This window comes from Sinocyclocheilus rhinocerous, unplaced genomic scaffold (genome assembly GCF_001515625.1).
Source record: "Sinocyclocheilus rhinocerous isolate Xijiao unplaced genomic scaffold, SAMN03320098_v1.1 scaffold1152, whole genome shotgun sequence".
NCBI lineage: Eukaryota > Metazoa > Chordata > Actinopteri > Cypriniformes > Cyprinidae > Sinocyclocheilus > Sinocyclocheilus rhinocerous.
The window spans coordinates 3,029,324-3,055,470 of record NW_015625590.1 but is presented as its reverse complement, the minus strand read 5'-3'; the positions used below and the strand labels follow the sequence as shown (position 1 = coordinate 3,055,470).

Genomic DNA, 26,147 nt, shown 5'->3' with positions numbered 1-26,147 from the left:
TTAAGTGTTAGCTGGCTCTTGCAATTGTGTTTTTTTCTTTGCACTTATTTGTGTATTTTCAGTCATGCTTTCTTTCCTGTTTGCTCTGCTCTAAATGAAGCTCATAATGTGTGCTGTTCCACTCACTTTATTCACCATATAGCATCCCAGAACAGTCTTGGCATAGTCCTCAGTGATTAAGAGACCCACTAGAGTTCATTTAGTGGTGCCAGAACCTTGGTGCTTAACCTTTCATATAGTTCCAGTCTCCTCTCCTGGTTGCTTAATTGATTTATTAAGCCCACATCTGTATTCCCCGGCCGCCGTCCTGATCACCGCCTAATGAGTGCTAACGGCTTACGTGAGAGAAATGCCATTAGCCTTAATGGCGGTATACATCAAAAAGAGCATAGTAAAGGTTAGCGGAGAGGAAAACAAGGTTAAAAAAGCCTTGATATGCAGACAAGCCGTCTGCAGACGGGACTGTGATTTATAACCATCTCCTCTGCTCTGACACACGGTCCCTGTGCTGAGTGGCTCTGAGTGCGGCCGTCTGGGGGCCAGGGGGCCATCTCCCATCAATCCTGTAACACAATCACAAAAAAGGAGGGGGAGGGTGCCTTTTGCAAAATTGAATTCCTGCAAGGCACAGATTGTGTAAATGAGTGCGATGTGACCAAAAGAGAGATGTCATTGTGCCAGCCACAAGCCTGCATGAGCGGGGTGCCCCAGGGCTCTGTTTTCAGACCTCTGCTGTTGTGAACTGTGTTTGGGGTAAGTGGATAGCACAGCTTAAGTAGGGTCTCCTCTAGTTCTCACTTAATGGAGTGAGCGTTGCTATATGTGTGTGTCTGTCTGCCAAGGCCCTGGAGAGCTTAATCAGGCATTCAGGCCAAGCGGCAGCATCAATACCTCGTGGCGCCTGTGTTTGTTGGGCCCTTTGGAGAATGCTCTGACAAGCCCACTAACTGACTGTGTGTAAATTGCTTTGCCCCATCAATTATTAAGAGAAGCGTTTGCCTCCTAATTGATCAACACTAATGTGTTTTCTAATCACTGCAGTTAGAGTTTTTAGTGCTAATCCAAATGGTCCCCATTGATCAGGGTCGGCGAGGGGAGGGGGTGGCCGACTGGTGGCAGACATTGCACCAACGGCCGTGCCAGAAATCGGACATCTCTTCTCAGCTCTCTTTTCAGAGTAAACATCGACACTCACTCGCACAAACACTAACCGTTAGCCTGCACGGCTAACTCACACACCTGTCTGTTGACATTGCCTCAAACAACACTGGATGCAAATATGTTTTTTAGGTCATTGCTCAACAAAATCTCTGGATGTGGAAACATTGTGGTATTGATTTGAGTGTTGCAATAGTACTTATGTTTAGCTGGCACAAATGTTGCTGAATGAAATGTTTTTCTTTTAACCCTTTGCATGAAGTATTGAATAATCAAAAATAGGTTTAATTTTACTTTAAAACATCTAAATCTAATTATTTTTTTTAAAAATGATGATATTAAAGATCCATCCATGCGATTAAATGTTAGTAGAAGATATTCCAGAGGTGCTGAGAACACGACACCTTGAACAGCATTTTGAGTTTCATTCTGTACATCATTATCATAAATCACTACAGCTTTTTGATTTTTAAATCTTTTTAAAGTTGTGTCTCTGTCTTCCTGTCAGACGTTGAAGACGGGCCTGACCATGGTGGGGAAAGTCGTGACCCAGTTCGCTGGTACACTGCCGCTACAAGAATACTTTTTGTGTGCAAAGAAAACAAAAATAACGACTTTATTCAACAATTTCTTCTCTTTCATGTCAGTCTTTGACGCGTGTTCACGAGAGTAACACAACACATGCATGTGGTGCTGCTGACTGGGCCTTGAATGTGTCAGTTGCGTTGCTGTCTATATGCAGGATCTGAAAGCTCTCAGATTTCAACAAGAAATACCTTAATTTGTGTTCCAAAGATGAATTTAATTGCCCAAACTTTTTTTTTTTTCGGTTTTAGTTTTTGTAAAAATTGAAATTTTCGTTTCTGTGTTTCGGTATTAAAAAACATTCTGTGCATCACTATCGTAAACCACTACAGCTTTTTGATTTTTAAATATTTTTAAAGTTCTGTCTTTGTCTTCCTGTCAGACGTTGAAGACGGGCCTGACCATGGTGGGGAAAGTCGTGACCCAGCTCGCTGGTACACTGCCATCAGGGGCACCCGACGAAGAGGCCACTGCCCATAGCGGTACCCGCCGCAGCCCTCACCAGCCTGGTGTGGTCACCATCATAGACACACACACTGTGGGAGAAGGACAGGTACGAAATGCTCACTTATACATCATAATCTGTACGTTTTTTTCCAGAGATGGAGGCTTGTGAATGATGGGATTTCTAGCACACAACAGTATCAAAACGGTGTGTCTGTTTATGGTACTTTCTTCACCCATCTGACCTTGATTCGAAAGAACCCGGATTCATTCCCCTTTTCTCTGAGATAAATAATCCATTAATCCCTTTCATAACTCATTCAGTATTAGTGCTTCTTGTGGCCCAAGGGGTTTGTCATCACCTTGTCATAAGAGCACATGCTTCACCGTTTGTTCACAGACTCCGTGCCAGGCCGCAGTCTCCTGATCTCATGATTTAGCCACTTCCTGTGACTGTTTTCCCCTTGGCTGGCACAGCCGTAGCCTTTTAGCATGAGATCAAAGGCAGGTCATCGCAGAAGCATTACGGAAAAGGTCTACTCTCTTTTTTTTCTTTTCCACCAAGGCCTGAATGTGTTAAAAGAGGACATGTAGGTGTGTGACACATGGTCACTTTAATAGAGCACTCAGTTTAAAGACTAACTTTAATATTTGCAGTTCTTCTGTTCAAGGATTTTTACTTGGAGAGAGGTTAAGTTGGAACAGGTTTTGCTATCCTGTTGATTCTGACCCATGTAAATAGATCCTCCCATTTAGTGGGCTGTTAAAAATGTGATGGTTAAACCCTCGATTCCCCAGAGAGTCTACCTTGACCCGGTCGACACGTTGCTCTCATTTGGAGGTGTGATTTATTCTGCTTATTTATAAACCTATACCACTCTGATTTGCCAGAGTCAACACTTTCTAAGAGAGGTTTCCTGTGTTTATATCGCCATCCGCTCCAAAGCCAACCTCACAAGAAGCTGCACTCCTCCCAAAGCGGACTAGTCATGCTTTCGATGTTCACACAAAACATCTTTATGGAATTTACTGTCAGTGCCATTCTCCCGTGACTCCAGCAGTGGTCTTTGCATTTTCTCTTGTGTTTTTTTGCCCCATCCACCCCACTCCCAGTCTCGGGGGACATGCCCAACCCCCTCATCATCATCATCCTCTGTATTTACTGCAAGAAGTTTATTTGCTCTGCACACTAATACTTTTTCGAAGCAATAGTATATTCCTGTACAGAACAACATTGTCTGTTTTTGCCCCTAGTAAAAGCGATCTGGTTTGTGTCACAGGGGCATTTTTTGCAGTCTGAAATAAATGTCTGGGTTTTAGAGCAAGGCTGTTTTCTGTTTGGACTGGATCCTATTAAAAGCTGCCTTGCTCCTTAATGCAACACTCCGCTAGATTTATCACTCTTCTCTCCGGCTGTCTCATGTCTGGACTTAGTTATAATCTCTTTCATGAGCAAACTTAACAGAGAATAGCCCCTTATGAGCAACACACTCTCCTTTTTCTTTCTTTCTTTTTTGCTTTCAACTTTGATAGGCTATTTGAAAAATATTGGAATTTATTTTGAATTTTAATATTTACACTCATTTTGGAGTAATACTTGATATTTTAAATGCAATAATAGTTTTACTACTTTTTGTTTTGTTTTGATTTTCATTTCTTTTATATTTGATTTATTAAGTAAATAAAGAAAAGTTAACATTGTCTTTATTTTGTTTTAAGTTTTATTTTTACTTTTTTTTAAAACTTGTTTTGTTTTTGTTTTTAATTTATTTAATATTTGGTTTATTGAGTAAATGAAGAAAAATGAACTCTCTTTTTGTTACTTTTTTGCTTTTATAAGTTTTTTATTGATCTCTTTATTTTTGATTACTCTTTATCCCTTCATCCCTATTTTCTTTTCTTTTTTCCTTTCCTTTCCTTTATTGATCTTTATTTTTGATTACTTTTTATCCCTTCATCCCTTTTCTTCTTTCCTTTCCTTTCCTTTCCTTTCCTGTCCTGTCCTGTCCTGTCCTGTCCTGTCCTGTCCTGTCCTGTAGTAATGTACATGAGGGGATGAATTACAGATTCACATTACATTTTTTTTTTTTTTTAAACTGGGAGCTATTCATCTCTTTTGGGTATCAAAATGTGAAGAGACGCTATAGAGTTTCTTCCTGCTGTGTTTGTTTTAACTCTTTCAACATGCCACTTTTTCTTCCTGTCTGATACAGAACTGTTGCAATGTGGGCTTTGGCAGAATATGCACATTGATCACAGTGGTCATGTGGGTTAGTCTTTATTTCTTTGAAGCCGTATTCATAAAACACACCAACATATTTGCGGACATCTTATAAAAATGTCTTTTTGAATTCCATAATGAAACTATTTTGCCGAACATGTGTCATTTAGAGCTAAAATCTGTGGAATGTGGATTAAAGTAGACACAAGGATAATTGTCAAGCACCCGCAAGAGGGCAACATGTTTAAGGCTGAATGACATGATGGGGAATGGATGATGATCATACAACAAAAAAAAGAACACATGGAAACCTTTTCAGCCCATTTTTTGCTCCATACAATGGAACACAACTTGGAACACACTTTGTTTTAAACAAAATGCCAAAACACATCTTTGTTAAACTGATTAAATCTTATGTAACTGTGAAGATCAGGTTGCACAGGCCACTGTAGCGCCAATGACCAGCTATGTGTCTAAAACACTGAGACGTGACGTAAACAAGAAGTCAGCCTTTATTTATGTAGCTCCATCAACTTACTGTAGCTTTATTGTATGTTTTTGGGTGTATATGTTTCAGGTTCTTGTTAGTGAGGATTCTGATGGAGAAGGAGTGATTGCGCATTTTCCAGCACATGATAAGCCTATATCCTGCATGGCATTTAATCCGAGTGGTAAGTGAACACCTCATTGTGATGCCTCACTGAGTCCTACCAAAGCACAAAACTCTAGGCACCTGGTCGGCAGGCGTTTACATGGTCTTAAAGGGGACGCGTTGTGGATATCCCTGCTTTTTTGTTTGATATGCAGTGCAGATTTATTCTGTTCACAATGCAAAGTTCTCTTCCTTGTCCACCCAGACCATTTATATAAACCAAACTGCAATGATATTGACCTGCTCTGATAACCAACACTGTACTGCACTGGTATGTGGAGATAAGCCAATCATAAAAGAGTGCATTTTCATATAGATGTCTTAAAGGTACAGTAGCAGTTTAAGTGGTAGTTAAGATTCTGTCATCTTGTACTTTTCTTTATGTCTTTCCAAACCTGTAGCCTATATGTCTTGCTTTTGTGGAACACAACTAGAAGTATTAAATGGTGATGTTGACTTCTCTTTTCCATATAGTCTTTCAAAGTTAAATTTAAAATTTAACAGAATTTTTATTTTTGGTTGAGCTATTCCTTTAATGCTAAGGGTGAAAAATGGACCTTTGACTGTTTTTAATGCAGGAAAGGTTGTCTAAGATTAAAAGGGGACTTCAAGGGGAAAAAGGAATGATACAAAAGTGTGAAATAAGGCCCATTTGAATAGGAGATGGCGGTGTCAGTCATGTCACCTTTATACATGTAACCTCATCTTGTTCCCTAAGCGTTACTGTCTGCTTGGCCCTTAAGATCTGTTGTTCTGAAAAGCAGCCATTGTGTATCTTCTGGTGAATCTGCCCCCAGGCACATCGGTCATTGTCATTTCTCCCTCATTTTCTTCTCTATCCATCCTTCTTTTTCTTTCCTCTTGTCTCTCCTTAACACGTAGTGGAATATTTAGTACTCATTGATCTTGTTCATGTCTGTCTCTCTTGAAGTGTATTGAGGTCAACAAAGCCCTCGGTCTCTTTCAGATGAAATACCCCAAGCACTGAACAGGTACAGTTTCAAACCTTAAAGATGAGAAGAGCTGTGCTTTTCAGAAGGCGTAGGACGGGCTCATAATTATTGGCACATTTAGTCAGCCACGTCACAACATGCTTTACTCATCATAAGGGCCACTATTCATTAATGCTGGATTTTGCACTTTGAGTTTTATTTATATTCAGGATTATTTTATTTTATTTTATTTTTTTAGGATTCTCTCCTGCTTGAGCACCATGACTTGATGCCACTAGGTCATGGCTCCAACCACTTCTTGGATTTTATGGAAAAATACAGTAAAACCATGGCAGCATTGTCCTCAACCTGCCCTTGAACGAGCATCTTGGCTCATTTTAATAGGCAGTTATCTGATCACTTTTCAATTTTACATATAGTCATGTTTGTTTCTCCGGATATCCAGTCCAGTCACAATGGCTCATTGTAAGGTGCGTGTTGCAGATTGAGAGTCCTTTTAATAAGAAGGTGCTGAAAGCTAATGATAGCCATTGCCCTAAGTGAAATCCTTCACATATCTGACCTTACTAAGGAACACTATGGGAGACTCCATTGAGGATGAGTCATTGTGTACATAAGTATACACCTCCAGGTGCGGATGATTTTTGCATAGGGTTACTAAAAGATTGTAAGGAAATGGTGCATATCTTAGTAGATCAAAACAATCCTGATGGATGTTCTGTATCAACCGCACAATATTGAACTGATGCCAAGCCATGCCACAAAACTCGTGCCTGTGAGCCATGATTGAGCTTGGGTGCAGTAATATTATAAAGAGGATTTATGCAAAGAGTAGTTTAGAACAAGTAAATATAATTGATTCATTTATGATTGATTAATTAATTAAAATATTTTATTTATTATTATAAATAAAAGATTGTGGAAATTGACATTGATCTACTTTTTGTTTAATTTTAATTAAATGTATTTTTTTATTTAAAATAGATTTTATTCTAATTACAGCACTGTACTGTTATTGTCATTGTCTTATTTGTATCAAATTATATCTGTTTCTATTTTAAGAGAAACATTTGAGAATTTTTTTTATTCAATACATAAATTAACTATTAAGTCAGAAAATTGTCTATTATGTATAAAGTCATTGTCTATTAAGAGTAATTGCTGAAGTTAAGTTATTATCTATTGACACTAACAGCCTTGTTTGCTTTTAGTATTTTTTTCTGTATTAATTATTTATTACTATTAATTATTTCTTCTCAGTTTGGAAGCCCCGTGTTCTTGCCTTTTAATTTTACTGCATTATTGAACCATTGCATTCTTTAGATTTGTGTATAAAATGAGGGAATAAAATGCAGTGAATTACACCCTTCTAATTAGATTGTCCTGACCTCACTTTGGACAGAACATGTTTGTCTCTAGGTGGCGCTATTGGTTAACCTTTAGACCTCAGAGTAGCAAGCCACCTTTTCCTCATTAGCATGTGTGGAGCAGGAGGTGGAGGTGAAGTCAGTGTCCCATCACTATGGTCAACTGCACTGGAACTTTCAGCCCAGTGGTTCTTCTATCTTTATGAGTCAGTTAGAGAAAAGTGCTATGGATCACAGAGCAAAGCAAACATACAGTCAACAATCAAGGCCTGCTCAGGGACATTACTTCTACAAATATTAGTGCGAATGTGTGTTTTTCTTAGATCAACAAAGAATTGAAGGTCTCAAAAAAAAAAAACTAATGTGACTACATAACCATCCTATCAAACTGAAATGCTGCAGAGAGAATTATGTGAACGGCTCAACAATAATGATGGTGTAAAGTCATGTGTGAGAGACACATTACCAGTATTATCAAAAAAGTGTGATGATGATAAGCAATCATCATGCCTTTTTTTTTTTTTCAGCAAAAACAGTTTTTTTTTGTTTTGTTTTTTTTGACACATACAATGTTGGTAAACATATATTCATGTTATATGTCATTATTTATTTTTTTATATGTACACTACCACTCAAAAGTTTGCAGTTGGTGTTTTTGAAGTGTTTTTGAAAAGACACTTATGCTCATCAAGGCTGCATTTATTTGATCAAAAATATAGTAAAAACAGCAAGACGTGAAATTATTTCTATTTTAATATGTTTTAAGTGTCTTAAGTGTCACATGATCATTCAGAAATCATTCTAATATGCTGATTTGTTGCTCAAGAAGCATTTCTTATCAATGTTGAAAACAGTTGTATTACTTGTTTTTTCTTCTTTTTTGTAAACCGTGATGATGCTTTTTTTGTCTAAGGACTCTTTGATGAATAGAAAGTTCAAAAGAACCGCTTTTATTTGAAATCTTGTGTAACATTATTAAATGTTTTTACTGTCACTTTCAATCAATTTAATGGCTTAATAGGAGTGTTAAATACAAATCCAGCCAGGCTAACTGAAAAAGACTTATTGTTAAATCCTGACCTGTGTTTGAGAATCACAGCTTTTGGTTCGGTCTATCTCATGTGAAGGCTTGGTGTAATGTTTTGGTTACTCTTTCACTGAAGATTATTGTCCCAGCCTAGGGAGGCCCCAGCTCTGGTCCCCTGAGTGCTGAGCCCCCAGTGTGGCCCTTTGTCAGGCGTCCTCTGCCCTCATGAGGAGTGTGCTCTGGGGCGGCTTGTTTTAGATAACAGTGGGGTGCTGTAAACTTCAAACAGCTTGACCTTCACCTGCCAGCTTTATTCAGAAATAATGGGATGTGTCTGTTATCACCTCATTTGCTTGGGCATAAATCGAAAGGGCTATAATAATTGTTTTGAGTTATGAAATTGTTTGGCACCAGGAAGGCTGGAAGAAATCCCCGTAGTCCCCTATACAGAAAAGAGCCTCCAGATATGCTGACTAACAAGATCAGGCTAAACTTTCCCTGAGACCGGTGTTCACATTCATGCCGTAATTTACGTTCTTGACATCATTAACACATGATCAAAAACAGCTCTTTGAGATTTGCAAGAAATGCCTTCTCGGCACTGTGAAGAAACATGAACGGCAGCTTTAAGTGAAAAGTTTAGCCTCGTACATCTAGCCTGACTTGTCCCAAATTAACAGTGTTGAAGCCACAGTGGAAAGTGTCACTCCGGCCACAGGGCCGACCACAGCTCCATCCAGACGGTTTTGATTTCAGAGAGGGAAAAGGCCAACTTGAAAAGAATCAATGTGGTGACTTGACATTGGAGGAACGTACAAACCCCCAAAAAAAAAAAAAAAAAAAAAAAAACCCCAAAAAACAAAAGCACTTATGTAAGAAATCCAACTCAACAGTGTGTGTTGGACGAAAAACAGAAGGGCGAGGGTAGAAAATGGCAGCCAGTCGGGTAGCTGGCGCTTGTGCTGTGGTGTTGGAGCTTCTATTCATAGGCACATAATTAAAGGATGTTGCTCTGAACAGCGGCGTGCAGGACTCACTTTAGCCAGAGTATCTGTTTTTCACTCCTTGTTCTCTGCTGATCTCTCCTCTCCCCTTTGAGGATGTTTCTGCAAAGTTTAAATGGCGCTAAACTGGTCTTAATCGATAGCAGAGTGAGCGATTGGTGTAAGGGTACGGTCGCGTGCAGTACGAGGGTGGACAGGTCTCACGGCCCATGAGACACTGTAATTCCACTCAATCACGGAACTGATAAGCATCAAGGAATCTGCTCTTGCGAGACAGCTTAGTTTAGCTCAGTTCATTCTGGCAAGTGTTTGCTTGCGGGTTCTTAAGGGGAAGGGTGAGCTGAAGTGCCTGTTTGTCTGTTGCGGATGTGGCCTTTCTTGCACCCACTCCTATGAGTCACTCACAAACACCCAGCTGGAGTGTTGTAGATTTTAGATTCATGTTGTTTAGAAAACAAAATGTATAGAAAAGCAAAGTTTGATTTATATATATATATATATATAAAAAAAGGAAATAAAAAAGATATATTATAAATGACCAAAGTTACACTTATAATGTGGTCCAAATATATATATATATAAGGTTATGGTGTAAAAAAAAACATTAATTCATTCATTCTTTCATTCTTTAATGATGACAGGGACATCATATGCAGTTCTCAGTTTGAGTTTGTAATAAGCCATGTCTTCATGCAGAGGTAGCAATTAAGGATGGATCTGAAGTCCTCTGCTTCATTGAAAAAGCTTGTTTGTTGGGTTTAGAAACTATCATTTGGCAAGATTCACACACAAATTTGTCTCTGTGTGTGTTTTAATGGGGCTGTGACCGTGTATCACATTCCATTTTGCGCCGTGCCTGTGCACAGTGGGACAGTCGGAAGGGATTAAAGGCCCAGACTGAGATGTCGCCTTTTAATGCACATTGCAAGCGAAGAGCGGAACATTAGTGGAATTTGCCTGAAGCATGAGCTCTATTTTATAATGGCATTATGAAATCTGATGATGTTTTTTCAATGTTCTTTTTTTTTGCTAATCTTTCATATTCTTTTCCCCCCAGATATAGAAATTCTGCACAATACCTGTTAAAATCCCTGATCACTCATCTTTTTATTGTAATTCTTTTCTTTTCTTTTTTATAAACTTTTTTTTGTAGTTCAGTTTTTTCAGTTTGTAGTTGTAAAACCTTAGTCAGATGCTTTGGTTTCAAGGCTGCAATGGAAACATCCTCTCTGATCCCCCTTTCATTCCTCTTGACCTGAGAAGAGTTACTTCTCTTCTTCACCTCTAGTTTGTTTTTGTAGGAAGGATTGCCTGTGTGGACCACGTTTTTGCTGACAGCTTTATGCTGTTACGCTCCGAGGCTTTTTAGCAGTTGTATTAGTTTGATTGGCCAGTTGGCTTTAGTCTCCAAAAGTTCCACCAGATTCCCAAGGAACATCCGAAGTTAGTTTTCCAAACACCTCAGCTGCAATGAATGATCCATTGTCCTGAGAAAATCTCAAGGTCAGCCCCCAAATTAAGGGCATTAATGTTGAAGCGCGGCATGAAGAATTGTAGAATTGTATTTGCTGTGGTAAATGTTTCAGAGGATTAATTAGCTCACAGAACCCTTTAAAATAAAAGAGAGCGCTGAAATGGAAAGAGATTATAGCGACTGTCTGTTTCCTGAGAAAGGATTACTCTCTTTCCATACTCCTCCTTTCTGCAGTCAGACTCTTATCTAGAGATTGTGGTTTAGCTCATTTATTTGGGGCTTTCAAAAATCACACAAAAGCCTGTTTTAGGCTGACTAAGCTTTAAGGAGACTGTGCTTTTCCACCGCTGGGCGCAAAATAGATTTGCACTGCTGTCAAGCATCAACTGCATTTTGTGGCCATAGACAGATCCACAACAAGAACCTATACGAGAGCGATTTCATGGCTGCATAAATTGTTAGCTGAGGATAACAAGGCAGTGTTCACAATTAACACTTGCCAAATGCCACATGCTGTTTTTTTTATATCGTGTATATAATGTTGTCATTTGGCCTACAGCGAATTGTAAGAATGATAATCTGACTGGTGTAAATAACATTGAGTGAATCAAATCATACAAATTATTTACTAAAGAAAATAATTTTGACTTGCATGACATTTATTAACTTTTGTCTCCGAGAGAAAACTTTTGTTTTCTCTCCAGAACTCAGTGGCAGCACATATAATGAAATCTTCTTCATCTCTCAATTAAACACTTCAGTCATAAAAAAAGATGTCATTAAACAAATAAAAAATTTTTACTGTCTTTATTTTGTTTCTACATTAATTTGAAGATTGAATGTGAAATTATTGCAATATAAAAGTGTATTTAAAAACATTAATGTTAGGTGGGATTAAACGTGATTAATTTCAAGAAAATATGCGATTAATTAGTTAATTGTTTTTAATCGATAACAGCACTAATATATTCACATACACACTAACTACTGAGCAAAAGTCTTAGGCCATTAGTATTTTCACCAACAACAAAATGCTTTTAAGCCATTTAATTCTATCGTTTGCTGTAGTGTGTCAGTAGAAAATATCAGTTTACATTTCCAAACATTCCTTTAGCCATTAATTGTAATAATCCAGTGAGATTTTTGTATGCGCAAGGAGACTGACAACTGCCAGTGCTCCACGCAGAGTTCTGATCTCACCATAATCCAGTCCATCTGGAATGACATGAAGAATCTGAAAAAAATCGGAGACAGACTAAATCCAGAAGAACTGTGGCAAAATCTACAAGGCACTTGAAGAAAACTACCTGCTGTTATGCTGGGACACAGACAAGGTGAGGCGGATCCAAATGCAAGTAGTTTATTGACAAAACGAGAACGCAAACATAGGTAAATAACAAAGGAACACTGAGCAAGAACTGGAGCTAGACCTGAAATCTAAGACAGGAGCATCAACAAGCAAACAACAACTGACAAACAAGCACTGAAACACAGGGGTATATATACTGAGCTGAACTAATGAGTAACTATGGAAACTAACAAGCAGATGGGTGTGGTCCAATGAGGGTCCATGGCAACAAGCAAGGGAAAAGAGCAGCAGGGAAACATGAGCGGAACAAGGCAACAATGAAGACACAAGAGTCCATAAACAGAGACACAAGAAACACAGACAGGGATCGTGACACCTGCAAAGTTACCTGAAAAACTATGCGCAAGTGTACCTAGGACAAAAGCTGTTTTAAATGCAAAGGGTTGGCTACACCAAATATTGATTTGATTTAGTTAAAGGAGTCATCCGATGCTACATGCACTTTTACGAGTTGTTTGAACTGAAATGTGTGTTGGCAGGGTGTGCGCAACCACCCTATAATGATAAAAATCCACCCAGTGTTTTTTTTTTTAATCTACTAAAATCTTTACCCCTTTCTCAAATTGAGCCGATCTCAGATGCCTGTCTGTGTGACGTCACACAGACAGGCCCCTCCCACGATAGTTTGATTGACCGTAACGTTTCAGCACAGACTGGACTGGCGTCTTACCTAAGACCCGCATGAGTGAGCTGTCAGCAGTCCGCCATTGTTTCACTGCCGGAGCAGATGTAGACAAGAATGACTCCTAAGCGATTGAGGTATTCTGTTGTTGGATGTAATAATGAACATAGCAGTCGTCATTTACTCCTGACATCTGAGCCGCTGAAGACGCAGTGGATTACGTTTGTTTCTGAAGGGAATGCGCCCCCCAATCTACATAAATGCGTTTGTTCGCGCGAATCATTCGTGATCCAGCTTCACCTACAGAAGAAGTGAGTATATGGTTTTTTAAATTAATCTTTGCAAATCATCTTTCCTCTCAGAAGATAGGGGCGGGGTCAGCAGAGCTCATTAACATTTAAAGGAAAATGCTACAAAACGGCTTGCTCTGAAAAGAGCTGTTTTTGACAGGGTAAAAAAGGTGTTTTTTACACTACCATTGAGAAATTTTAACCAAACTATGTTACAGACTTTTTATTAAGACCCTGAAGAATCATATCAACTTGTGGAAAATGGGCATCGGATGACCCCTTTAATAGAAGTTATAGAAGCATCCTTACTTTACAGCATTTTTACACAAGTGCCACAAAAACTTTTCACAGTTCTATAGCTTTGCAGGAAGGTTTCTTAAAGCATCTTGGAGACGTTGCCACAGTTCTTCTGGATTTAGTCTGTCTCAATTTTTTCAGATTCTTTGTGTCATTCCAGACGGACTGGATGATGGTGAGATCAGATCTCTGTGTGGAGCTCTGACTGTTGTCAGTCTCCTTGTGCGCACAAAAATCTCACTGGATTATTACAATTAATGGCAAAATGAATGTTTGGAAATATAAACTGCTATGTCCTACTGACACATTACAGCAAAAGATAGAAATAACTGTCTTATCTGACTTATCCCAGGAAAGTATGATGCCTATTATTAAACAGAATTTCCTCCAAAAACAGCTCAGGAAATGTGAGTAAAAAGTGTGCAGATTCCGTGTGGGCCTAGTGATAACCTACACTTCCATCCTTCCTTAATGGGCATGACCTCGTTGTCACCTTGGTTACACTGGTTCTCTAGAATGCGAATTTCGTTGAAGTGTTGTATTAAAGTAATGATTGCCTCCTGCCGAGAAAAGGCCTTTATGATCTATTAATATTCAAGCTCTTACAGGTGGTTTGGCTGTAAAGCAAATATAAACATTCTCCTTCGTTACGCTTGAATGTGGATCAAATGAACCGTGAGCACCTTTTTCCTCCTCCCACCTACTTTTTCCCCCCTCCCTTCCTCAAAGCTCTCAATTTAATTGTGGATGTGGTTTCATAGCTAAGAGCGTTGAGTGCCTCTCCAAGCCAGCATGCCCACAGGAGCAGTGTACCATGTTTAAAGAGCATATCCTAGGTACCAACGTGCCTAGATAAACAGCATCCCTGGCCGCACGACGCTGTGAGATGTGCTCGCAAGCCCCCTCTGGAATCCACAGCAGTCATCCCTGCAACCCAGAGGAATGGAAACTGGAGACAGCATTACATCTGCCCGGCTTACCACGAGACACTGCACAGTTAGTTCACCAGGCCTCAATCTGCCACCCCGTCCTCGACTCCACACACACACACACACACACACAAACACAAGCCGCCTCCAGGTTGGGATCAAACAGCCCAGCTTTTAGAAGTTCTCACTTAGTCTGTAAAAGATTAACAAGTTATTGACTGAATTTTGACCCATGCCGGTCTCCTCCTCTTCTTAGTACTGTTATCTGATGGTTGGAGTGAGGGTGGCCTCTGGACTAAGTGAGTGTTGCTCGCTCCAGGCTTGAGTGGGCGGCTTTGATGTGAGATGTGCAACCCTGTGTGTGTGTGTGTGTGTTCCACAGCTTTCATAAACACCTCCACAAGTGCAGCATGACAGGAGAGGAGGCTATCCAATGGGCTCACAAAGGACCACAAACACGCACGCACGGTCGTGCTTTTACAACAAATGTGGGCAGCTACAAGGACAAAATGCTGTGATTGATGTGTTTATTTGTTCTTTTTTTTTTCTTGCATGAAGTTCGTGTCTGCGGTATTAGAGCGCACCGATTCCCAGCGTCCGCCCTTTAAAAGTTTATCCACATGTTTATAATTTGAGATTTCCTCTTTTTCAAAGGTCTTAGGCGAGTGTTGTTCATTTGAAAGGGATACTTTTGTTTCAGTCCTGCGACTTTGCCAAGTTGGAGGCCTCTGCTTGTCAGGCTGCTGAGATCATCGGAGTTGGTCGGCGAGAATGCCTAAGACACTTTTGAAATAAAACATGGCTATGAGGAGGTTTAGCAGATGTTTTGTGTTTAAAGACTTGTTAAGGGGAGAACAACAAAACAATGAATGCAAGTATGAAGAATCACTCTACAGCTAGCGAATGTCAGTTTGTTTGAGGTGCCTTTTAGCGAGAAACAGCCAAATCAGCTTGAAAGGATATTCTGGGGTGTATTTTGCAGTTCATATGAATGCAGTCCGTTCTAACTTGCAGAAGTAAATGCTTTTGATGATGTACGATTTCAAACGTTTTGAAATATAAATTAACAAACCCAATAAATCTTTATTAACATGTATTTTGAAATCGGATTTTAGGGTGTTTTCAGACCTGTAGGTCATTTGTTTTGTTCCAAAATGTGAACTTAAGTTGTTACAATGCTGCGTTTTCTTATTTGCTTTGTTTTCACAGGGCAACGTTTCAAAGTGCAGCAAAATTTGTTCAGTATTCAAAAAATGTAGTATATGTCGGGACACTATTCTTGCAATGCACCCGTTTTGGAGAAGAGCAATGACATTTTAAGCTGAAGAGCTTTGGTTTACTGCAATGACTAAAGCGCTCGCTCACCCACAGAATTAGACACTGCTGCTTTTTAAATATACTGCATTTCCTATTATGAATTATGATACAGCTTGATTCATTGGTCTTTTGAGTTGGTTGATTTCTCACCACAAGTGAACCACTTCAGAATTCGTTTTCAATCGTGCCGAGACCAACTTGTTCAGGCTATCCTGGACCGATTGTTTTGGTGAAGATCTGAGCACGATTGCAGTGTTCATATATTCTTCAAAGAACAGAAAGAAAACGTGCCAGAACATGTTGTTGTTTGTTATGCAAATGTAGAACGACAAAAGGGTGAGTAAATGATAACAATTTTTATTTTGGGTGAATTATCCCATTGTTCCTCCAAATATTTGATTACTGTAGGTATTATGTCATGTAGATGTGCGTTATTATTGTAGCTCGAGTACGCAAAACCCCCGTTTACTCACATAGTTTCTCGTTAAAAGTCATAAATTACTCGTTTGCCTTGAGGATGAGGTGTTATAAATAGGATGTGTCAAAAATTGCTTTAACATCTCAGGTTCCTGAAATTTTATGGCTGCTTACCAGCACAGAGAAGCTCTCTTTAATTTAGCTTCCCACAGGCCAACCAACTGACGCCTCTACGCGAGGCCCTGTGTTTCAACAAGGCCACAAAAGCCCCAGCACTCGGTTTCCATTCTCCACTGGCTTTTGGAGAACAGAGTGTACCATCAGCAAACTTGTGTCCCAACAAGCTGGCCAAGCCTCATCTGTCAAAGCCAGCGTGAGCGCGAGAGCGGCAGGGCGGCGGGGTGAGGTAGAGGAAGCTCCCAGATAAACATACCGCAGCGCCTAAACTCCTAATCACTCTGCGCTTCCGTTTGTAGCCTCTATAATTAGAAGGCACTCTCCATGTATTCCCAGTTGACGCAAATGCTTCTTGTGGCTTGGCACCTCATTTGGGGCGTGGGTTAGTTTATGGCCAGGCCGTAACTTGGTTTAGTCTTCTGATACAGCATAAATAGCTAACCGCTGTCTAATTCACTAGCCGACTCTGTTTTTTTTTTTCGTAGGCGAAATCTCAGCGTGACCCTTCCTTCGCTGCCGCAGCCCATCCCCTTTGCTTCCTGTCTTACTGCTCAATGAGATGGCAAAGCCACACCTAAAGCAGATGCTATTCATAAGTGTGAAAACGAAAATAACGTGGGCAGAAATAGGACAGATGAGCTCATCTAGCACGGCTGCTATTCCATTGTCATGTGTGCGGGAGTTCGTCTGATCTTCCAATAATAAACTCATTTTTAGTTTGTCAGACCACCCAATAAATGCTCGCCACAAATTAAACCCCTCTGTGAACTCGGCATTAGAGATTCAGCATTGGAAAATCACTAATTATTGTCATCTTAAATTACAACAGTGAGATCGAGAGCCAGCGGCTAAATCCATCTTAATCGTAGTGTTGGAGAAACTTTCCAAAGCGGTAGTGACCAGACTTTCATGTGTGTGGAAAATAGCCTGTAGAGCTGTCACACTGTTTTTAGAAACCAGTTGTATGCGGGGTTGCGTTGCCATGAAGATTTGCTTCGGGTTTTTTTCTAGTGTGGTTTAGTAAGTGTGTTGTTTACAGTAAGAGCTTATACTTTCTGTAGTTTCACTAACTTCAAATAAAAGTGGGAAAATGAGAGGCCCTGTCATCAGAGGTTCCACTTGGGTTCTCCTGCGGTTGTATTTAAAACAGATCCACATATTCTCTGGCCCGGACAGCTGAGGGAAGATCTTGGCATGCAGTTAATTCTAGAACACAAATTGCAGTGGAACACAATTGCCCTTTACAACCATGTAAACGTGTCTCATGAAATGCTCAGTACTTGATGGCATTCTGGGTGCCGTCGTTTTTGACTTGCAGTATGTTCTGCTCAGTTTAAGCTCAGAGTTGGTGCACTTAAAGCAAGTAAATGTTCAAATGCAATTTATATATGTTTAGAGTGGCCATTCCTGCCACTTTCATTGATAGATGAACGTGGACTAATCACTAGGCCACAATTCAGAAAGACTGAATCACTGGTCCCCAAATCCAAATAGTAAACCCCAAGAAAATTTAGCTCTAGGGCTGGGAAAATCCTAAAAACTTAAAAAGCATGGAGGATTTAATTTCTGTAGCCTCAGGAAGTGGGCAAAAAAATGCTGTATTGATTGCTTTTCCATATTAATCACAGAATTTAGTGCAAAGAAAAGCATTTTTTGCAGTGCACTTTCTATATCTAGTGTTATATATTTCATCTTACTGCTCCAAAAATTTAGATTTTTTATGTTCTAATGTTATCAGTGTAATAATTATTTAATCTCAGAAAACATTGTGATAAATTAGTTGTCACTTTTTTTAAATAGTTTTGTTGCTCAAAATTAAACACATCCTGTGTCACCAATGATCTGGGAAATAGTTTTTTGTTTGGTAGTGCTAAGAAGGTGCACTATGGTGAAATAAATGATGCTCTTTTCTGATCTACAGGTATGTTACTAGTGACTGCAGACACCCTTGGCCACGACTTCCACGTTTTCCAAATCTTGACTCACCCATGGGCGTCTTCCCAGAGTGCAGTTCATCATCTATACACACTTCATAGAGGAGAGACTGAGGCTAAGGTAATTATAATAATAATAATTCCTTACATTTATATAGCGTTTTTCTGGGCACTCAAAGCGCTTTACATAGAAGGGGGGAATCTCCTCAACCACCAGAACATATAAGAAGGTAAGAACATATGTGTATGCACACATTTACATAAAAGCTTTCAGCACTGTCCTTTAGCACGCACATATGGTACAAACTCATAAACTTGTATCCTCCAAAAGGAAGATGTATCAACGACAAAAAGAAGTCTTGCGTTCAAGTAATACATGGACAGTGTGGGATATTAATTCAAACTTCAAAGCTTCCCGTTCCATCCCTTGCTCACACGCACATGCCTATGTACACTCAGGCTATTTTCGGGGGAGTTATTGAGATGAAATATTGCCTTTCCGGACTCTTTTAATCATTAGCATAATCATTTAAAGTCTTTGTGGGCCACCCACGACTGTTTACGGTTGCCTGTGCTTGTATGGCTCTGGAAATGTGCAATTTGAACATGTTTTTCATCGTCAGTGAATCCCTGCATGTTATCTAAATAATGTCAGGAGACATAAGGCCACTGAGCTCCAGAAGAACACGGTACTGCTCTCTCGGCTTCTTTGTAGTATGTAGGGCAGTGTATGTTAGACAAAAAGTGTGGGTATGACCCATCTGATTGATCTTAAACATGACTATGAGATACATAACCCCTTGCTACTGTGGAATATGAATTGAATTGAATACTTTGTCATTGTACAATGTATGTACAACGAAATTCAAAGTGCAAGTGTATGTGAGTGTAAATTGTGTCACAGTTCAAAATGTTTTTTTTAATTTATTTATTTATTTTTACGTGTAGTCAGAGTCACAGCAACATGAATATTTTTGTACCTGGAGAAATTTTGCCCCCAGTACAAAACAAAATTATGTGGATCTATGTGAATATTTGTGCTCTCAGCAGTTAGTCTTTGCTTATTCAAAAACTTCCTCCCCTGTGGCTCCCATGTTCAGTTTTCAACACTCTGGAATCCGAAGACCCGAAACTATTAGTGTTGACTATGTTTTCAATCACCTAGGCTGCAAAAAAAGAGAAAAGTTGCTAAAAATACCTCAGACGGCTGGTGAGAGCTTAGATTGTGCTTCTGACTGGAGCTTTTACTCTTGCACCTTGGGGTCAAGATTGGGGCTTGTAACACCTATGATATCTTAGGCTATGAGGTCATGGACTAGAGGACATTCCCACTGGGATAATATGGTCGCGCTTGCGACTTTACACCACTCTCTCTTAAATCCCTGGAAATAGACTGTTGGCAGCACTGAATATAGGCTCCGTAATTTTCCCATTTCATCCCAGCTTTATAAATTACAAATCCAGAACAACTAATGGTGTTATTTGAAACAGAATTGGTCTTTGGATTTTGTCCAGTTAGCCAGATGTTTGTTGCATTTTAGTCCCACTTTAGTGTAGTAAGACATAGTTTATAATTTACAACTAGAACACAGTTACTGCTTTACTGCTGTGAAAAAGACCTGTTGTATTACCTGGCAGGTTCGATTGCTTGGACAAGAACAGCAACATATCTATTCTAGTCACATGATTTAAAGGCCCAAATTTAATTTAATTTAAATATAATTTATTTATTAAATTTTTTCACTTCAATAGATATTCTATTTTTAATTATTTTTTTAAATGTTATTTACCGTTTTATTAGTTTTTTTTAAATATTTTTATTTTATTTTGTTATTATTTTATTTTAATTTCCACTTTGTAATAGTTATTCTTTTTAATTTATTTTAATTTTACTAGTTGAATACTATTATTATTTTTTTACTTTTTACTTAAAGTCCCCATGAAATCAAAATGAAAGTTTTTTGGGTGTGTAATGATTTTTACTCATTGTATAAGGGAATTAATTATTATTATTTCATTCAGGTTTTGAGCCAACACAGTGACAAAATTCGCATTTAGAAGATAGAAGCATTGAAAGCTTGCAGTTCGTCACTTCGCCAAAACGGCTCAACGATTTTTTTGACGTCACATCGTACTTCAGCTTCTCATCAAACTTTCTGTCCAATCAAATGCTCTCTAGAATCCGAAGCGCCCGCCCCCTACACTATAAAATAGACTCTGAAGCCGTGGCTGAAATCGGTCACTTGTCCACAGAATAGGTATTTTCTGTACAGTGAATGGCACGTAGTGCACTATATAGGGGACAGGGAACGATTCAAACAGTGTAAATATGCTTTCCATTGAGGAAAAAAAGAAGTCTGGTTTCACGCTGAGTCACGCTAACCACCGCACCGCACACACACTCTGCTCCGGTCCAGAGACACGATAGCACGGAGCGGATCACATGCGCGAGTCGGCGCAGACCACAAAATGTATCGGAGCTATTTTAATTCTACACAGAATGCTATATTTTATAGCAATGTGGATGAGATTGTGGCTGGCATACCCTGCGGCTTTACGGAGCTCAACGGCTCTGAACGGCTCTAGCCCAAGCTGTGATATAAATGAACGCTATTGGCTATTTTAAAAGGGCGGGGCTGCTTGATATGTCCCGCCCTGTCTTCCTGTTTCAGTTAAAATGACGTCAACACATAGAGTAACGCTGCGTGTTTCTAAGCATTTCAGGGGACCTTTAAGGCAGTGTATAGTGGTCTCAAAACATATTTGATCAAATATATTGATCATTCTTCTATCCATTTTATTTATTTATTTATTTATTTATTTATTTATGTTAGTATTTTAGAGGATGGGTCAAATCCACATGCTTTTTTTGTATTTTATGTAACGTTACTCAGGTTGAATAGTTGAAGCGGACATCTAAGGACATGATCAGATCATTAGTGTCTGCCAAGCCTTGGTAATCTATCTGGGTGCTTTAAAGTTTAATTTACTTTTGCGATCTATTGGGTTATTGCACAAATCATTTTGGGAAATAACTGCAGTGATTTAGTTTTCCTCTCTCCTAAATGCTGTTTCATCCATTTAGCCTTGCAGCTGTTCCACCACAATATCTCCTTCAGTTGGCAAATTGTAAGGTTTTATTTGCTTAAGTAGAACTAATATTTATTCCGAAAGGGCCTAGACCCTTACTTACTCAGCCAGTGTCATGTTTGGATATGCACACAAACCTGATCTCTGCTCTAGTTCATAGACACACACTCGCAGTCACACTGACACATTCGATGTCTAAAAGCATGCCAGACATATTTCCCCCAATTTAAATCCTTACTACATGATAAATATTAACACTGCAGTGGAATAAAAACTGTTTCACCGTATGTTATTTGCCTAGGAGTGCCATGTAACTGTAGCACAGTCAAGTGTTATGTCTAAACTTCTAAAAGAAAGACTTGCCATTTTTAATTCCTATTGCACTTATATTGGATATAGAAAATAATCCCCCCCCCCCCTTTAAAATAATCACATTTTGTTGCTTTGCAGCCTGAAATGAAGACGGACAGTTTTTGTTTTATCCAGCTGTATTTATTAAGCCCATTAGAGTATATTTAGAGTTTTTTTTTCTTTTCTTCTTCTTCTTTTTTTATGTTTTCACAATTTGCTTTGTCCCTTTACCCTTCAAGTGCACTCTGAGGTGGGTGAAAAAGGTTGAATTGCAGGCTGGGTACTGGCCCGTGGGTGAAGTTCAAGTTCTTCTCGTTCCTGCTCCTTATATTGAAGCTGTGATTACCTTACCCGACACCTCCAGGCATGCCAGAGAGATGGAACCAAGCGTGTAAAACATTCTCATTTTCCCTCCTCTGTGAGCACAGGGCCGAGGAGGCCTGCAGCTCTGCCGAGATGAGAAAGGTGGTTAATCTGTCACCGGCTCATGCCAGGTTTGCTGCCTGGCCATGCATTGGCTTTGATCTGGCATTGTAAACAACGCAAACTGCAGAAAGCAAGCACCCTCCAAGACGCATTATCTTGAGCAGAACAAATAAAAGGAGTGATAATGCCTCGTGGGCGGACGCAGGCACCCGGCCTTATCTGGCTGGCTAATTGACTGTGCTTGTACTGACTCCCAGCCTGCTCCGGGCTGACCTTAGTGTGCATGAAGGTAAATAACCCATCAGGCTGCGTTGCCTGAAGCCATACACCGTTTTAGCTGTTCTGAGCAGCATATGACTGACCAAACAGCTCATTTGATTTGTGTCTGATTAACTAATTTAAAGATCTCAGTCCTTGTCTTTGGTCACCTAAATCTTATTTTTATACCTCCAGTTGAGGTATCGTCCCTGAACAGGTAATGGTCATTGATCTTGATTAATTTGCTCATCTCTGGGTTGCTGTATTCAGCATGAGACTGATTTGAGACAGATAGAGCAGAATGACCTAGAATCAGACAGATCTCCAGACAGCTGTATTCCAGTAGCTGATGGCTATCCATAAAAAGTGCTGTAAAAAAGCCATTAGCTGAACCTTGCTGATGGCAGAGTGCTGTATGGTAAAGCCAAGTGTAAGATTTCTGGACCATGTCTTGGGAGGAAGGTTTGCCATCAATTCATAGAGCTAAATTTATTCACACAGGGTGCGTTCTTGTGTTCAAAAACAGCTAGAATAGGATTTCAAGACGCTGTCTTATAAAACTATGCTCTTGACGCAAGATGCTGAAAAAACAGGGTGGGATTCAACAGCCATCTGACACATGTATACATAGACCAACAATTTAAAAATAGCGTAGACTGAATATACTGTAGGAGTGGTAAACACAAGAAGCACGGGACGAACTGTTGCAGTTTCATGGTTCGTCTGTTTTTAGATGTTTAATAAATACAAAATCCAGGTTAGATATTCAGGTTTTTCGTGCCAGTAACCAAGATCTGGTGATCGGTTCCGAAACCTCTTCATCCCAGCACCTAGGTGTGACTACCAACACTTCTTTCTCATTCCTTTCAAGCTTTTCACAGCACATTTTTTAGAGATGTTATCTGTCTTTGCCAGAAACTCTTTATGAAAACAATCTTTCTTATGACTAACACCAGAGAAAATTCCAACAGAAGTCAGGTTGCATTCCTTAAAGTTGACATGAAAAAAAACCCCCAAAAAACTGATCTTATTTTGAATGATTCATCCATGCATATGTTTCATTTTAATATATGTATTTTTTCTGACCTAGTAATTTTTAAATTAAAATATAACTGGTGATGTGTGCCAGACTTCTCCAATATTTTTGTAAAATATTTTTTCGATAATCTGTTTAACTTGAATTTTTATCCCAATACATAAGAAGATCTGCTACCTCTGTTACATTGTGACTTTAAGCCAAATTTTGAAGGAAAGGCATTGCTGTATTGTTCATACTGTTCACTCAAGACCCTAAACTTAAAAAAACTTTCTGTAATGTTGATTTCATACATTTTATTGATGATCGTTCATTTCCGAATCCTAACCAACTCAAATCTCAAAGCTGGTTGTGAGCTTCTTTCCTTTCTCTTCTCTTACCACTCTAGGTGCAGGACATCTGCTTCAGCCATGACTGCCGCTGGGTGGTGATTAGTACTCTTCGAGGTACATCTCATGTCTTTCCCATCAATCCGTACGGTGGAGCACCATGTGCACGCACACACGTGTCTCCACGTGTGGTGAATCGCATGAGCCGTTTCCAGAAGAGTGCCGGACTAGAGGAGATTGAGCAAGAACTGAGCAGCAAACAGGGCGGCCGATGTAGCCCTATTCCTGGCCTTTCTAGTAGCCCATCTGGATCACCACTACATGGTTAGCAAATACCTTTTTGTTTTTTGGAAATATTATGCACCTCTTGCACGTCTGCAATCCTTCATAAGTTAGTAACACTAGTTCTTCTGGTCCAAAACGGTAAAATTATCAATTTTTAATTACCCTGAACTATATTGTTTGGTAACATATTGAATTAAATAGAAATGTCAGTATTTAATTATTTACATTTCTCGTGTATTTACATTTCTTGTCCACCATCTTGAATTAATTTTCACTGAGCTCATAGGAAGCTTACTAGAATTTGAAACTGAGCAAGTAGATCCTGGCCATTCAGGGGTTAATCGAATCACCCTAGAAGACCTTGGGATTGAGCCTGTTGACCTCTGTCATAACACTGTGATGTTTGTCAAACACTGTCTCTGGCTGCAAACACACTCACACTTGACCACGTCTGACCGTTACGTACATACACACCCACCCACCCACCCGCACACACACTTCTCATCTCTGTGCTGATTGCCACAGGAGCTGGCACGCCTGTCAGTGTTGTTTGCCTATCAGCACTCCCCACTCCACAAAGCAGAGGTCTGATTAATCAATACCCCCGTGCTCGCCGAAAGCACCCCGCTGATACGGACACAGTAGACTCCAGTCAGCTGCGGGGTGTTTGCAGAGCTTCCCAAAGGGTTCAAGAGAGCCTCTCTTACTCTGTTGCCCAAAGTCATATATCAAATGACACCATATTGACACTTCAAAAAATAGTTTACTGAATTACTTAAAATAAATATAAATCAGCAAATGTAAACAATATTTATTTATTTAGCAAATAAAAATCGGTAACACTTTAGAATAGGGAACACATATTCACTAACTAAGAGTTTTCCCTGAACAAACTCCTAATATGCTGCTTATAAATAGTCAGTATTGGTTAAGTTTAGGTATGGGGTATATTAAGGGATCTAAAATACGGTCATGCAGAATAAGGCATTAATATGTGCTTTATAAGTACTAATAAAAAGCCAATATGCTAGTAATATGCATGCTAATAAGCATCTAATAGCGAGAATTGGTTCTTAAAATAAAGTGTTACCTAAAAATCTAATTAAAATCAAAATAATCTGGCTATTGCATTGCGTCTTGCTGATTTTCAGCATCACCACATTTTTCAAGTTAAAATTTAAACTTTATGGACTATATAAATATAATTTAACATCCATCCATCCATCCATCCATCCATCGCATTTTTCTGATTTATAGTACGCCACATTTTTAAAGTTAAAATGTAAACTTTGTGACCTATATATTTATATATTATAATCGTAATTAATTTGAGTGACTTTTGACTGTCTCAAAGAAAATATGAAAAACTTTTTTCACTTTGAATCGAGCAACGCTGTGACATCACAGGGCCGGAATGTTTGGCGTCCCGTGTAGGGATGGTTACTAGCAGCCGTGAAAGTGGGCCTCAGAAGCCCTGCTGTAAATCAGACTCATTTTTCAAAGCCGGGCATTAGAAGCACCTGTCAACAATTAGTCCTGTCAGCTTCAGCCCGATGAGACACTTTGACAACAGGGTTCTGAGGTGACATTTTTTTGTACTGGGAACAGGATGGGGGAATCTAAGAAACAGAAGTCTGAGGCCGTTCTTATGCCTTAGAGGCAAACCTTGGACTGTCCGGATTTTATAACCTCAAGGATCATTCCATAATTCCTTAAGCCAAAAGATGGGAGGATAGCAGGATGTGGCTTTTGAATTAAGATGAAACGGTGTGGAGAAGAAAGGGAGACAAAATGGTCCCGCACTTTTCCATGGTCCCTGTGGGCCTCTCCTATGGGCTCATACGTGCAGCTGGAATGCTTGAGCCACTCACATATCCTGTCGAGATGTTTGCTTTATTTTCAAACCAGTCATTCAGTTTTTCTTTTTTGTTCTCTTAATGTTTTTTTTTTAATATTTCAGTGTATTAAAAATTACACTTTGATCTTCTTCACACTTTTAACATTCCGAAGATTTGATAATAAAAGTTTTGTTTTGCTAATGACACATTTGTTTAATGAACTGAATTGCAGTGAAATTTTTTTTTAATTTTTTTTATTAATTGCAGTTTCATACATTTGCAATTGACTGCATTTAT

The 26,147-nt window shown here is 39.3% G+C and overlaps 1 protein-coding gene across 1 annotated transcript in view; it reads left to right on the top strand.

Moving 5' to 3' along the window:
* The window catches only part of LOC107757056 (breast carcinoma-amplified sequence 3), a 204,886-nt gene that overhangs the window by 4,370 nt on the left and 174,369 nt on the right, over positions 1-26,147 (top strand). The window contains exons 5-8 of the mRNA XM_016574429.1: positions 2,126-2,296; positions 4,986-5,079; positions 18,225-18,358; positions 23,787-24,051. Coding sequence (XP_016429915.1) covers positions 2,126-2,296; positions 4,986-5,079; positions 18,225-18,358; positions 23,787-24,051 — 664 coding nt within the window. The remainder of the gene's footprint in view (positions 1-2,125; positions 2,297-4,985; positions 5,080-18,224; positions 18,359-23,786; positions 24,052-26,147) is intronic.